The 16,393-nt window shown below is 39.4% G+C and overlaps 1 protein-coding gene across 4 annotated transcripts in view; it reads right to left on the reverse strand.

Annotated features, from left to right (window-relative positions):
• LOC136423705 (cohesin subunit SA-1-like) overlaps nt 1-16,393 on the reverse strand; it is a 40,055-nt gene that overhangs the window by 17,293 nt on the left and 6,369 nt on the right. For 3 of the 4 annotated variants that reach the window (XM_066411986.1, XM_066411983.1, XM_066411987.1), the window contains exons 2-14: nt 8,830-8,984; nt 8,043-8,124; nt 7,469-7,603; nt 6,871-6,967; nt 6,241-6,317; nt 4,889-4,957; nt 4,018-4,070; nt 3,153-3,304; nt 2,625-2,776; nt 2,103-2,176; nt 1,535-1,658; nt 815-987; nt 127-346 (exon numbers count right to left, since the gene is read on the reverse strand). In XM_066411986.1, the coding sequence (XP_066268083.1) occupies nt 127-346; nt 815-987; nt 1,535-1,658; nt 2,103-2,176; nt 2,625-2,776; nt 3,153-3,304; nt 4,018-4,070; nt 4,889-4,957; nt 6,241-6,317; nt 6,871-6,967; nt 7,469-7,603; nt 8,043-8,124; nt 8,830-8,981 (1,560 nt within the window). In that variant the 5' untranslated portion in view covers nt 8,982-8,984. The remainder of the gene's footprint in view (nt 1-126; nt 347-814; nt 988-1,534; nt 1,659-2,102; nt 2,177-2,624; nt 2,777-3,152; nt 3,305-4,017; nt 4,071-4,888; nt 4,958-6,240; nt 6,318-6,870; nt 6,968-7,468; nt 7,604-8,042; nt 8,125-8,829; nt 8,985-16,393) is intronic. The other variant, XM_066411984.1, reaches the window with a different exon arrangement.

Here is a 16,393-nt window from a genome sequence, read left to right on the forward strand (position 1 = left end):
TGTACTCTTGTGTGATGTTCTGTAATCAACCACACAAAAGGAAATCAATACAAAACAAAAGATCCTGCATTTTTCAGATGTATTATCAGTAGGTTAACACTTATAAAGAAATGGAGACCTAAATACCTCGCTTTCTATGAAGAATTGCACGAGATCCCGTATCAGTGGTGTGTTGGGGCTCCTCTTCTTTCCGCGCTTGGTCTTCAGCTGTTTGCCCGAGTCGTCTTGCTGGAAGAGGCGCTTGTTGAGAAACTCTCCCGCGGCCTGTGCCACGGCGCGGTGGGAGGAGTACACCAGCTGGTACACATTCTCACAGTCTTCACTGGTGAGGATGTCATCATTCATACTGGGAAGGAAGGAGAATAATATACTATTAGGCTTGCTCCTGAAGCTGTGCCAAAATTTGTCAGTGCTACAAAGATTGCCACCAATCTGCCTTTTAGCATATAGTTAAACCTACACAGACTACCTCTACATAAAGACCATAAAGCCAATGTAACCACTTTTTGGTGGTCCCTTAGAATATTTCCCATTCACACAAGCATTAAAAAAACTGTCTTTAGTGACCACCTGTCCACATAGACCAGACATTTTTGGTTTGACAGTACTGTATATGACATTGCAGGGATCCAGGACAAGTTTAAACACCTTAAGAACCTGAGAAGGAAAAAAAATCAGGTACTTCACAGCATGGTAACAAGCTTAACGCTTTGATAACTTTGACATGAAACTTTGACATAAAAGTTAAAACCCACCATGGATATTTCAAAATTCACTTTAAAGTCTAAGGAAGACAAGACAGAAGTTTCCTTACATCATGGTGACCAGCTTGATAGCCTGTACGGAGACGTCCATGTCCTTGTCCAGAGTCATGGAGACGATGCGGTCCTTGAAGCGGTTGGTGAAGAGCTCCAGCTTCTGAGCGTTCTCCTTGTTACAGTACAGCGCCTGAAGGGTGGAGATGCACCCTTTACGCACCTCTCCTACCTAAGGAACAAAGAAATGTTTAAGAGAATTAGAAAATGGTTAAGAACTAGGTAAAGGCAATATTTGCAAGCAAATACACAAAATATTCCCCCAATTAATGGGATGATTATAGTGAGCAAAAACAACATATTTTCCTTTCCCTGTATGGAGGGAAATATAAATGTATAGGATGACTTACTGTATACTGTACCCAGTTGCAAGTCCTTCTATCCCAAGAATTAAGGCATATATTCAAAACACAAGAATTCTAGTAGGCCTAACCTACAGTGATAAATATTTTTTCCACTTCTGAGTACAGTAGAAAATGTAAGCACCAAGTTTTGCTATACATTGTTAATCAAGGAATACTAGAACATTTCCAAGCAAGATATTTCACTCCCATCCACAAAATAGCCCTTGTGATAAGACCATTCCAAATACATAAATCTATCGGTACTATACAATGTCATGATGATGTATTCAAACTGGGGAAGTGGAGTTGAATATCTTTAAATGTTACAATCCCTTGGCAACAACACTAAGACAGTAGAGAGCTACGACTACTGACCTTGTCATGCAGAGTCCAGCCGACGTACTTCAGGTAGCTGTCAGCCAGGAAAGTGTCGGAGTACTGCCTCATCCAGGTACCGATCTCCTCCATACAGATGGCACGGATCTCAGGGAGGGAATCCCTGAAGGGAAATACACAGTGTTCATTTCTATCTGAGTTGAGTGAAGAAATTGGTGTAAATTACCTTTTGGAAGGACACAGAACTGCAACCTGTTAGATATCTAAACCCAAACTTTAGATTCTAATTGAAAAGTGAAAGTAAAAGTAATGTTGATCCAGTTTAGCTCACTGAAGAGCTATTGTTCGACTGGTCGTGACAGAAGACAGACGCTATGCAGTGTATTTACAGTTTCATTGTACCTGCGAAATTCCCCTAGCTCTTTTTGACAAGTACAATGAACAGTGGACCATGGCTTAACGCCCCGTCCTAAGACTTCGATCCTTTCCGGAAAGATGCATGTTGGATGAGCGACACAGCCAGGATCAAACTCACAGCTTCTAGTTCCATAGGCAGGGCCACTAGCCAATAAGTCACTAACCCTAACAACAAGAAACCTTGCCTTACCTGTATCTGTGAACAAAGACTCCCTTGAAGATGGAGTTCATCATGTGCTCAACTTCCTCCTGGTTTTCTTGAAGCTGTAGATGAAAAGAAAGACATTTTTGTAAGCTGAACCGTGATAAGGTGGATACAAGCTTATTTGATTCAATTTAATTTCATGGTGAAATCAATTAGTAGAAGTACAGTACAAAAAATATACCAATCTCTACTGTGACACGTTGATTTTTACAAAAACACTATATGCATAAATACAGGACAATATCAAAATTGAAAAGGGTATACCTGGTCTAAATTTGCATAGATAGACTTAACCTTAACAGGCTGATTTGTTGCAAAGGCACTTGGCCTGGTGAATAAATGAGTTACCAAGTCTTTTTGTGCAGGCTGTTGGGATTTTATTTCTAAGCTATTTCTTACAGTGCACTTTACAAATTCACATTTGGGACTGTGATCTTCTCACTGCAGTGTCACCCACCAAAAAAGACTAGGAGTGTCTTTAAGAAATTCAAATTTTCTGTCACTCACGTCTGCTCTCTTCTGCATGAGAATCTCCAGCCTCTCGCTGGCCCGCTTGCCCTGCGCCTTCTGTCTCTCCGACTCATACTGGCGCTGGGTGTTGTCCAGGTTCACGCTCAGGGTCAGGGCCACGTTCACCAGGGCTGTCATCAGTTTCATCGCTGAAGATAACAAAAAACATTAGCTCCACGAATAATTCTATCCAGGCTATTTATTAGCTAGCTAGGCTTCATGGAGTCTTCAGGACGTCCTACACTAAGAAAACAAAGACATCAGATGCCCTCCTTTAGTAGTAGTGTTTTTTATACTGGGACAGCATGAATATTGATTGACATGGATAATGGAAAGCTACCAGGTGATTGTTAATCCATAGAGCCCATTGGGGAACCCTGGTTCCACAGTCCCGCAAAAGCCTTTACTCCCGAGGCATCGCCAAAAATAGCAGCACTAACTGACTGAAGATGTATGGCAATGCTGTACTGTTTATATACAGAATCCTCAAAACATACACGATGTGACTATTGGTAAGGCACTAACCTGCTAGTGTGCTTGTGTGCCTGAAGGCCCGTACTTGAGAGTGAGACAGTCCAGTCAGGAGGGAGATGACGTTGTCCATCATGTACTGATCGTAGATGATGCTGTACTGACACTGGCGCACCAGGACAGCAATGAACTCACAGAAGTTGTTCCTGAAAAAAGTTCAACAGAAATTTGAAAAACATCCAATTCCAACTTGATTACTGAAGAGCTGTTCTTCCACAATTCTCTTGTCCGCGCTATTACAACACCATGCAGGATAAATTTTGTTAAAAGGTAGTCCCATAGCCTTTTTGAGGCCGTAGGGGCAGTGGGTTGTTATCCACTGTGTCTAGGGCACGGTGTCAGAAGACGGAGGCCAACCCTCTCCTTTCACCGCCTTTTACCTCCCCAACCGAAATCAAGTACCCATTTTTACACCTGGGTGTAGTGAGGGAAGTTGTGCCTTTCCCAAGGGAACAACATCGATGGCATGTCAGGATTTGAACCAAGAACCTCTGGGTTCTGGGCCAAACACCCTAACCTTTATGACACCACTTGGTCATAAATTTGTGTTTCAAAGTACTTAGCATGTTTGAAAATGACATTTCATTTTACATTCACAGCATAGTACATCATACACTGATAAAATCATATCTTATAGTTAAGTGCAATCTACTTACCATCTACAAATGTACATTCATAGGGCATGTCAAATCATACATTTAACGAGATACATGAAAGAAAATTATATTTTGCACAACTTTTACAGAGTTGTCGCCTTACATAAAATGATAGCAGCATTACCCAAGATCATAACTAAGCTATGGGTAAAGCCTAAAACTTGGCTCCGCCGTCAATTTACTCGAGAAGAAGATAAACTCACTTGAATCTCTTGTACTGAGGCCCAGTCATGATCAGCGGGTAGTCACCACTGTCCTGTAGCAAAACAAAATGTATCGGCATCAGAAATGTTGCGCACCAACCACTGCCCTCAGTTCATGTGGCGGTTGGGATTAGGTACAATGTAGCAATATGCAGCCAGTGGTTGGTGGGCATATTTTGCTTTGCACTTTAAAACTTAGGACATTATTTACTCAATAAAGGCTCCACCCCAGAGGTGTTGCCAAAATTTGTATCATTCTCAAACATCACACCAGTACATTTATAAGAAGGATAAGTCACTTAACCTTAAGCCCAAGGCATTACAAAATGTGACAATCCAATCCTAGCCGCAAACATATTGCTACATTGCACACCACTATCATGTGTCAAAATGCCACAAACAATATGCTACATTTCTGTTATACATCGCTATTCAAATATGTAAGTTATCTTTTTATAACCGACACTAAACATATATGTTTCGTAGAAGGTAGCATACTGCTGTTGCATATATCTTCAGGCCGCTCCAATCGAACAACTGAATCCAGGATTTCCAAATTGAAGAAAACAAGTAACTACAAGTATTAGTAGGCTATACATTGTAAAAAGGGGAACTAGTTCGTTTTAAGTTTATTGCTGGATCAAGGTACTATATAAAAAGGAGTTTCTGTTGTTATGCATATAAAAATTACATTTAGTTACAAGATGGTCATTTGATTTTGTTGGACACATTTCTTACTATTTTTTTTTCAGAACTAAGAAAGGGCAATATATTGCATCAACTGTCTTATACTTTATTTGAATAAAAGTAGATCCGGGATCGAGTAATCAAATTGGAGAAGCCTCACAAACAACTCAAAAAGGTAGCATACTAGGTCAGGTAACTGGAAGTGGAGAACCCAGGACGCGGTCAACATTTTCTTGTGCAGTGCGCCTGTCTCCTGCACGGGAACACAGGCACAGCCATTTAGGGCCACTCTGGCAAATCTCCAAGCAGATGTTGGGTGGACTAATCCCCAAGCAGATGTAGGGTGGACAATTGCTGCGTTTTCTGACTGTCCTTTAAATCAGAGGACTGGTACAAAAGCCAGTTGGTCAGAAAACTTTACAATGGTACACTATAAGATCTGCTTGGAGATGGTACTTTTTAAGCCTCCAAGGTGGGTTTTCAACACTTATAAAAAAATTTTTAGTCTTATGGTTATGCAGTTAGCCTTCAGTCTTATCATACTAGTATAGGGGATCTAACAATTCTTCCTTCCTAAAACTATTGAATGAAACTCAACGTATAGGTAGGGGTCTCTTTGTATCCGAAAGCTTTCAAAGACAGTTCAGGATAGATATCAATCAATATCAATTACGTGGTATGGCATAATACAGCCAAGTATTGTAGATTGTCTGCAATCCTGGTGTGTTGTGCCATTAAGCATTTATACCAACTCATCATTGCCAACACAAGAATACCTTTCTTGTCTACCATTTCATTTATTCTCCACACCTTCTCTTATCCATTTCCAACTCTCTCGTGACTCAAACCTTTTCCTCTAATCTTCTTCTATCAATAAATCACCATCCATGTCCACAGCTCTCTATCATTACCGTCCCTATCATCTCCCTTCCTGCTTTTTATGTTTAAGTTTCTCATCAATCATTCTTTGCCACCAGTTTTCCCTTGATGTAGCCACTGCTCTACTTGCTGTAGCCTGTCCAATAGATAACCAGGATCTTTATAATCACATCAATCTATCTCCAACATTGCCTGAGTACATTATGCCCTATAAATAGCCATCTAGCAAGAAGCAAAAGGGTTAACTAACAGTTACTGATTCAATTGTTACATTTCCCTTGGAAATCAGATACTCAGTTAACTGAAAGGACCAACCTAAAGATTCATGAATAGATAAATAAATAAATGTGGTAGTCTCCAATGACCGTGACACATATATCATTTGTATTATTAGATATAAATGCGCGTGTACTGTGCAAAGTGTCTATCATGCAAAACATACGGCAAGCCTGCATTCTGTACATACAAAATTAGATGCAAATTTATGACAACAAAATTAGACACAAATTTAAGACAATGTACATCCATACACTCATTCAGACTGATTTAACACATACAAACTTCCAGCTATAGACACCAACAAAAGGACCTATAATATCATAAAGGTGCATAATAAATGCCTTCATTATCAACATCGTAGTTAATCTTTAAACTAACCTCGTCAAACTCTTCAGTCATCTTGCGGATGATGTCCGAATGTTCCATGTTGTGTAGCATCTCAGCTGTCACAACCCCTGGAACAATTAGCAAGGACAATCAAATTATCTATTCTTATTGCTGGAAATACTGAGTACATGTGCACTTTCCGGCAGCCAAAACTGCAGCTGACTGTGGATGCACCTAGATACTTGTATGAGGTTACATACATAAGGTACCATCATGTACTGGTATGCAGCATATTCTTAACATTTCAAGTGAAAGAAAAAACAGTAAAACCTTTGTTGTATTACTTGTCTGAGATTTTGAAGTTTCAAACTTTTTCCTTGCACCTAAATTTTTAGGTATCATTTGCTGTACCATTTCAGATTAAATCAATTATGAAATAGGGACAGATGAAAATTGGGAAAATTCTATTCTATAGTTGATTCTATAGTTTCAAGTCAAGTCAAAGCCTTTATTTTCTTTCGAATGCTTGTTCAGCCACATGGCCGCTTTTCAACAAGGTCGAAGTTGGGGAGGGGTCACGGATAAAGAGTTCAAAAGAAACTTTACATGAACTAAGGACAGGTATACAGTTTTAAGTGTTCCTTCCAGTGTTTATAAGAGGGAAGTAGAAAGTTTCCTTACCTTTACAGCCAGAACACTGAATGAAGAACTGGATGAGATCCAGGAGGGCCATGTCTCTGTCCTGTTTGTACGAGTCAATCCACTCATCCACAACAGACTGGAGAGAAACAGTAGAAACACGATGGTTGATATTACTGTAAATGCAGAAATGTTCGCGGTGGTTTTATGTTCGCGGTTTTCGCGGCGACCGTTTCACCGTGAACTTAAAACCACCGCAAATATTTGTTCAATACTGTGGTAGTATGTAACTATAGCGCTGTCGCAAACTTAAAACCATCGCAAACACTCAATTTTCGCCTTAATGCGTTTACAGTAACTTCAAGCATAACTAGAGAGAGTTAAATACAAATTTACAACATAAATCATTTCCATTATTTTTGTGAGGACTTCATTTTGCGGAAGGAGGGAACGGAGTTTTATTGCTTATTTCAAGTTTGCCGTTGAAACAATTCTTTATTACAATAGCAATACAATATAAATGCTGCTTATGCATATTCACTGGGCTTTGATTTCACCGTGGAGAGGTCACCAAGAAAAGTAAATGACAGCGAACATTTCAGATTTGCAGTAATTTAGCTATGTTTCTCAACCATAATACCTGCATGGCAGACTTGCCCAGCTTGACCACCTCAAACAGGGTGACCGCTTGTTCCTCGGTGGCCGTTCCATTTGGCTTGGGAGTTCTTCCTCCTGCCCCCTTCTTACCACCCGGTGTCTTGGCTTTCTTGGCAGACTGAAAAGAGCAGAACTCAGATCAACCACACTCAAGTCTTGGTGAAGAAGCATATCTTGGACAGAAATATACCAAACACTACACGTGATAGGGGAGCTTTCCTATAGCTTGACTGGTAGTTGAGCTCCTGGTTCTAATAAGTTGCTAACTTGGAGACCCCGGTTCAATCCTGGGCAGGACATTTCGGTTAGGACTGCACCAATCTTTTTTTAAAGGATGCGGGGGTTCCGTATTCAAGCAAGTGCCTCCAGCAGATTGAAGGAGAAGGGTTAGCAACTCCTACCTATAAAATCATACCCTGCTACTGAAAAAGCTAGGAAACGTGCTGCCTTATGGGCCATTAAGTACAAAAAAGGTCTGAACGAATAAATGAACGAACGAACATGTGGTCATAGGATCTAGAGAAACTTTTTGCCTAAGTGTAAATGAGTAGACTTACCGGAGCACCCCCAGCACCCTTTGCAGGGCGCTTTCTCCCCTTCCGTGGCTCCTCAAAGTCACTCTCTTCACCTGGAACAACCCTACAAAAACCAAAAAAACAGAACTGGTTACAGGAGAACTATCATTCATACATATATAATCGATGATAAAGACTTGGGGCAGTAAATGAACTTTATATCCAAGCTTTTGTCAGGCAGTGGAAATGTGAATAGAATTATGATAAAAAGTTATTTACAGTATGCCTCGGTGTTACCACCTGTTTAAAAAAGCCTCTAAAGGCATTTCTAACTCAAGAAAGAATGGACTGAAGGAATGTCAGAAAGAAGGAAGAAATGTGAGGAAAAAAGGAAGGAAAGAACAAGAAAATTTAGTAAAAGGGATGAAAAAGGGGGAAAATAAGGGAGAAAAACAAGAAAAGAAAAGAAGGAAAATAGGGAAGGAAAAGAAGGAAAGAAAAGAAGGGAGCAAAACAAGGGAGAAAAACAAAGAAAAGGAAGGAAAACAAGAGGGAAAGAAAAGAGCCAAAGAAGGAAGGAAAACAAGGACAGAGAAGAAGGAAGGGATGAAGGAAAACAAGGAAGAAAAACAAGGAAGCAAAAGGAAGGAACTAAAAGGAAGGAAAACTAGGAAGGAAAAACGGGGCAAAAGAGCGGAGCAAAACAAGGAAGAAAAAGAAAGGAGGAATGAATGAATGAATGAATGAATGAATGAATGAATGAATGAATGAATGAATGAATGAATGAATGAATGCAGAAACACAAGAAGCATATGATAATGTCCCTCACTCCTGTTCCTCCTCGTGTCCGGGGTGTTCAGGGGTTCCCCCCTCGCTGCCGGACGCCATGCCTTTCCCCCTGCGCGTGATGTGAGGCGAGCCGATGTCTGCGAAGTCCCCGGGGTCCTGGGCCTTCTGACCCGCGTGCAGTGCTGGCATCATTCACTGTACACAAACAGGAAGAACAAAACTTCAGTAAAACAATGTCAAAATTTCAAATGGAACATCCTTGAATACAGCAACCTAACTATCTACCTAGTCCCTTGACCTCCAGGTCATTGGGGGACAAGGTAGACATACAGTTAACAAAATTCAAAATGGTTCTCCGTCAAAAGTGGTCTCAACAACAACTTAAACTTTAAGTTAAAGATGGAACAAGGAGATGGTTAAAGTAACTGGGGGTGGTTGTTCAAGATAAGAATTTGAAGGGTCTAACTCAGTAAAATTAGATGGCACTGTTCTTCAGTGGCTTACGACTGGAGGTTTGTTTGACCAGCAACATTCTAAAACATTAATATGATTTTTGGTAGATTAAAAAGCCAAGGAAAATAAGTGGTTCAGACATGCAGTAAAAACTAGTTCAAGACCAGAGAAAGAAGCAAGATGGGCCCCTATGCCGTGACAAGAAGTACCATGCCGCTGTTAAGAGGATTAAGAGGAAATTGGTACGGTCAGAAATCCATTTAATATTGCATAGTTTTAGGTCGGTAGTTTTAGCAGTTGGGGGGAAAGGGAGTTGTACACGGCATTCAATTTTGCCTCAGCAGGAAGAGCGATCAAATTTTTGCAACGAGACTTTACTGGTTGAATAGTGACATCAAAATAGCTAAAAATTAATTTACTGTTAAGAACTACAGTAGCACAAAAAGCTTAACCTTGGCATGCTGTCGAAAACATGTGAACTCTTCTAATTTTGCTATCTCGTTCCAGTGTTTTAATACTATCTGATGGGAGAGGCCTGATTGTCAGATAGCACCCAGGTACATCATAAATTGAACATTTATCCTATCATTGCAACACAACATGTGGCCAAAATAGTCTAAGACTGTGTTTAAGTATCTAGAACACTAGCAGTATCAACCTTTCTCATTGTTGACTGAAGTAAACTATACATATTTGCTGAGTAAACAGTGTTGTAGCAGAATACGTTATGCAATGGCATCTGCAAAAAAATCTAAAAGAACACGTCTATATTTAGACCCCGTTCACACTCATTTTTTTCAATCGCGATTGAAGTATAATCGCGATTGAATCGATCCGATCGCGATTGATTTTTTCAGTGTGAACGCTCCCAATCGCGATTGGAACGATCCAAAACGATCCAATCGCGATTGGATTGTAACTACCTCCGGAGGTAGTTTGATTGGATTAATCGCGATCGGATCCAATCCAATCCTATCAAATTTTGAGTGTGAACGCAACTTCGATTCATTCCATCGCGATCCGCGGGGATTTCGGCCGGTTCAAGGCTAGGGTCGCAACTTATCACATAAGTAATGTACCAAGTACAATGTTTTCCCACCAATCGTCGCTTCATTCAAGCTCCCAGATTGTCCTGTCTACAGCACTTGTCGCGTTCATTACCCGTACTACAGCGAGGCCAATATACAAAAGCCTTCGTCGTTCACGCCTTCTCGCGATCATAGCCCGCCGATTGCGTTCCCTTCCACGGCTACAGAACATTCTCCAGAGATACAAAATCATCAAGAGTTGGGGGACTCCCGCCATTTTGTAGCAAGCGACGCCGAACCTTTGACCTCGTGCTTCAATCGCGGTCGGATCACGGCGTACTTTAATCCACTTGGCGAAAAGCAGTGTGAACGCAAAAGTTTCTTTGCGTTCAATCGCGATCGGATCGAACAATCGCGATTATACTTCAATCGCGATTGAAAAAAATGAGTGTGAACGGGGTCATTGTGTTTCATTCAACCACAACATTACATTTCATTTCTCCCGAACAAAAAATGACTAAAAAACATTTAATTTCCATTGTTTCGTCCAAACACAAAAATATATCTAAAAAACATTATATTTCAATTCCCTTATCTAACCACAAAAAGATGTTTAAAAACACTACAATTCCATTGTTCCATGCAACCACAAAAAAAAAATTTAAAACTATTACATTCTAATTGCCCCATCAAAATAATTCAAAGACTAATACATTTCAATTGTTTGAATGTTTCTATCTTTTCTGTCCATCAAATGCTCTTATAAATCAGCAAGCTCTTGCAGGACTACCTCCTGTCTGTAAATCTAGGTCAAAGCACCCACAAGCTTGTTACAAACATCCAGACAGGGCTCAAAATCCACCACAACCTTAACCCAACCATCCTGCCCTGAAACAGATTTGTACCAATCCTGTCTTTCCAGCCCGAGCGCCTCCTAGGGACTTGAATAGCCTTTTCATTGACAAGCCTGGAATGTATCCTTCGGTACATGTTAGGCAACTAGCGACAGCTTGCAAAGTTAGGTAACAGAGTTAGGCAGACTGTCGCCCAGATGGGAGGGTCAGAGTTCAACAAGCCTCCACAATGTGTTGGCAGCCCGACAGATTTTTGTGGCCGGTTCTGTGTGTGTTCGTATAGCGGAAGTAAGGGACTACCCCACTGCAAAATGGACCCATCAGATAGTGACTTGTAAGGTCTGAAGATAGCTGTTAAGATGATTTTGCTTGAACTTGAGACTTGCAAATCAGCAAGAGCAGATTTTGCATTCTAAGGAATACTGGGGAATCATTTGAGGTATTACTTCCTAGTTGGCTTCAAGCATTCACGTAAACAGTAGCTACTGCTCACAATGGCTATGAGCCTTTGGATAAAATTGCACTAAAAAAATACCGAAATATTTTTGCAGCTTCCAAATACTATAAATCATGTATTCTGTGGTTGTACAAATAAAGCAATAAGTTCATAATTAACACTGAATGAATAATAGTCATCTTTGGATGGAAACTTCTCCCTAGATTTGAATTGAAATGTTTTTAATGAGGACTTATCCCCAAGTCACCACTGACGACACGACATTGACAAATGAATGTGGGCTGTTTGGTTCCCTCCTATTTCTCACTAATGAATACAAAGGGGATTTCCTCAATCTGTATCTGAAATACAAGCCATGTTACTGTGCTATTTGCTACCCATTTCCAACATATAGACTACTTTATCTTGCTTTCCAGGTTTTCCCTTTGGTTACAAAATAAACCCTGAAGCATTAACAGATTTACTTGGTTCAACATACGAAATTTTACAGCCAGTATAACAACAGCAACAGGAACTATTTGGTCATCTGAACATAAACTAAACATAGTTATCATCTTAGAAACACTACTGTAAATGCAGAAATGTTCGCGGGGATTTAAATTCCCGGAAAATTGAGTGTTCCCCGTGGTTTGAAACAAGAGTAGCGCTACAGTCACATAATGGCTTTTAGCGGTGGTTTTAAGTGTGTGGTTAAGACTTAGTCGCGAAAAACACAAAAATAAAACCAACAAATATTTCTGCATTTACAGTACTTACTTAAAAGAAGGATATATAGAAGAGAAAACTTTGGGCATATGTTGACCACATGGCATCCATTCATCAGTGTCACACCAGTTCCCTACACACAAAATATCAAGCTGTAGTGACATTATATACTTTCCATGTGCAAATTCTATTTTTCTACCCAAAGAAAAATTAAGGGGAAAAGTATACAACTTTTATTTCATGAAACATAGCATACCGTAGTTGTATGTCTAATCGTTCTAAATAAATGTTTGTACTAAAATTACAGAACTAAACAAAATACCGTGTTGATAAATTCTATAGCCAACAATTCAGATGTATTTGAATCATCAGCATAGACATTTTAAATAATCCATATTCCTTTTACACCTTTTAATTTTGCTCACCCAGTAATAAAATGATTCCTGTTCATAACGTTGGTAAACGAAGCGGTTGATTTTCTGTTGAAGATACCAGTTATCATTTAGACTTCTCCCACACAACGAGGATGGAACCATTATCCTTTTCCCTGGAGGTCAGTCTTGATCACAAGGCTGTCTCCTGTACTTTATATTCATTACTTTGTGCCATGTCCTAAACCTAAACCTTAAACCTAACAAATATGACCAAGATATGTCACGTTTTACATGAAAACCCCAAACCTAACAGCAAATGACCAAATGTTTGGGTTCGAATATCAGAAACTTTTATGAAATGGCTCTTGGAACAATTTTCTTGTTCAACAATAAGGCTACGTATTTGCATAGGTCAATTTTCTTGGGGTCATTCGAGGTGAGGTTTGCTGTCCTGAGACAACTAGATTCACCAGAGGGCGATCCACAAGTCACGCATATGATCAAATTAAAAGTCCTTCACAATTAAGCATAGCTATAGCTATCATTTTGTTTTGAAAAATTATCTACCTAAACATTCCTTCAAATCCTTAACAGTTAGATTATAGGTACTGAATACAGGGGATAAGTAAATGAACACTGTGGATCTTTAAATATTTGCGGTGGTTTACGTTAACGGTTTTCGCAGTAACCTCTCCATTGCAAAATCATCACAGTATAAACTGTACGGACTTTTTAACCATGACAAACGCCTCTTTTTCCCCTGTACATCAAAAATAAGTACTGTAAATGCAGAAATGTTTGCAGTGTTTTTTTTGCCTGTGACTGTAGCGCTACTATTGTTCCAAACGCGAACTTAAAACCACTGGAAACACTCCATTTTCTCCCTACCACGAAATAAAAACCAAGCGAACGTAAATGCATTTACAGTACTCTCAAATATAACTGAATTTACGGTAATTGTAAACCCACCTTCAGAAAGTTAGTTTCTGCCCATGATGTGTATCATTATAATTTCATGAGGATCAGTAAATGTCTCCAGTGGCCTGTAGTGAAGACCTTGTCCAATTTGATGGCAGCCTGTCATGCCCCAGTACCACTAACAAGTTTATATCATGAATTCCCTTAACAGTACGCCATGTATGCAATGATTGAAGCAGCGACTTGTATAGGTCAGTAGGAAAGGATATTGAGCAGTGGGTTAAAGCATTTGTGAAAAAAGACTCAAGCACACCCATAAGAATTATCAGAATACAGTTATTTGTTTGTGATTTCAGTATTATCTCAAAGTCGAAGCAAAATGGTGTTCAACATTCGGCTGATTTAACTTACCAGATATATTCTTAGGTAAGCATTTTTTTTTCAAATACATTGTAAAAATGTAAACTCAGTGAACTTGATCAGACCTTTCCTTCAAATAAAAAAAAGCCATATTGGAAACAGTTTTGTCTAAACTCTATCAAGATTCAACGGAATTCAAATACAGATCATATCTATCCTCAGAAAGATGATTCCAAGCGATAGATAACTGCAACATCGTCCACAGATATTCAAGCCCTTAAGGTTCCCTCGACCCACTCCAATTACAATGACAGGACTTGCTACATGGATTTCCAACTGACAATTACTTCCCTGGCTGACTACTTCAACAGGGCTTGAAATACCTCCTGTAGGTAAGTAAAAAGGTGGGTAAAATTGGAGAAATGTATTTATTTCATCTACCTGCACTTAACATGTACTAAGTGTTGCGTACGCTACCTAAAACCCCAGACCTGATCCGGACTGTACCTAACGTTTAGGTTCAAGTAATAAAAAAAACCTAAACGTCTGAAAACAAGTCCAGACTTAAATAAAATCTCTAGCTTATAGTTTTTATATACCTCTCCTTTTTGTTTTAAACCATCCTAAATCTTCTATAGATCATGAAATTTGCACTGGAAAAAGACAAAAACATCACTTTTTTGGTTTACTACTAAGCTTTTACTTAAAAGTGTTTACTACTGACTGTATATAATTTTGCATGTATATTTTCCAATTTTCAAGTAAAATATATGCCAACATGCAATTTTACATTGAACCATAAAGATTATTTCTTATAAGTCGGGACCTGAAGCTGAACCTCTGGAACTGAACCCAGACCTAAACCTGAACATGATTTTACTTACTTTTAGGTATACAGCACTAGTTACATTCTAAATCCCAGTGTACACAAGAATTGAGATATGCTTGGACCTTCAAAACAATTTTTTTGGTGGACTTGAAACGAAAGAAAATGAGTGGTACAGGTAAAATTTACCTGGTTCAGGTAATTTGATTGTCACCTACACCCTTGCAGGTCTACAGCAGGAAAGACTATTTCAAGCCCTGTTTATGCAATCCAAGTTAGGCCACATCAAGTAAATTTTATGGATGACATCAGCTCACTCAATAATTTTCACCTGATTTTGAATAGGTCAACTTGACAAAAAAGTGCCAAAATGGGAAAATATGTCGTGTTATTGCCTTGATTGTACTGTAGAACTAGCAGTGACGTAGCCATGACTGTAGTTGCAGAAGTGAAACTACCATACTTCGATTGATGGCACCAATGTGATAGCCATGATTTGCCAACTTGGTAAGTCATACCAGTCTACGACACTAGCGTCACTTTGTGCACTTCTTGGATAAAAGACTTGTTGGCTGTGATGCCATGTTTTGTTGCTTCAATTCTTGTTTCAACATTTATGGTTTCTATTTTGAAAAATTAGGCACCTTGTTTTTTTCACCCATCCTGTTATTTTCTTCGCCCTCTCGCATCAAATTTGAAACCTGCAGAGGATGTCATCCATAAAATTTACATGCCGTGGCCCTTACCAAGAATGCTACTTGAACGGAAGCCAAGTGCATGTGTAACAGTTCTGTATCCTGATGTATTGCCGCTTCCTACAGGATTCCTTCACAAGTGATAGTCAACTGGCAGATGGCCACAGCAGGCTTCAAATCTTCAAGATGTTTTATTAACCCAAACCTTAAACCGCAACGGCCACGGAAAATCCCACTAAAAACATCAAGGTTATAATTCACAGTTTTGAACTTGATTTTGGTGTCATCAGTTGGTAACTCACTGCATGAATTTAAGGATCAAGCCAAGTATGAAATCCAAAATACTTAAGTATTCATTAGCATATCTAGTACTTAATGGCCATATTTTAAGCATTCTTATACTAATATTGCAGCATGGTTCTCATGCTGATACTTACTTCTGATTTCTACAATAGGTGTCCCATGTTGCAGCGCTGTTACATGTATTATCTTAGCTTGCAAAAATATTATTTCTGCGACCTCAAAATTGTTTATGCAAACTGCACTTCACAGGAAAAGACATGGTACTTGGCTCAAATTTAGAGGATAAAAAATTCAACATAGTCCTATCATTGGTCCGATTGATTCTAATTTTTGAATAAGTGTGTGCATATGTGTGTGTGTGTGTGTGTGAGTGTGTGCGTGTGCGTGATTTGTTTGTTTTGCATAACTGGTAAAACACCTTTTGGCAAAACACACCAGTTTTGTACAAGCTATGTAAGGCAAGACTGTCCATCCACTCACAACAGGATCGACCCCTATTCTTTTCGATAAGGGTGGTGGGTTCTTTACGTGATCGAGGTGTGACTCTCCACAAACACATGGGGCCTCAAATTTTAAGTCCCATCCAAGAGGATGTAGCCTAGCCGGAACTAAGTATTCATTTTAACCCGAG

The sequence above is a fragment of the Branchiostoma lanceolatum genome, chromosome 17 (genome assembly GCF_035083965.1).
Source record: "Branchiostoma lanceolatum isolate klBraLanc5 chromosome 17, klBraLanc5.hap2, whole genome shotgun sequence".
Lineage (NCBI taxonomy): Eukaryota > Metazoa > Chordata > Leptocardii > Amphioxiformes > Branchiostomatidae > Branchiostoma > Branchiostoma lanceolatum.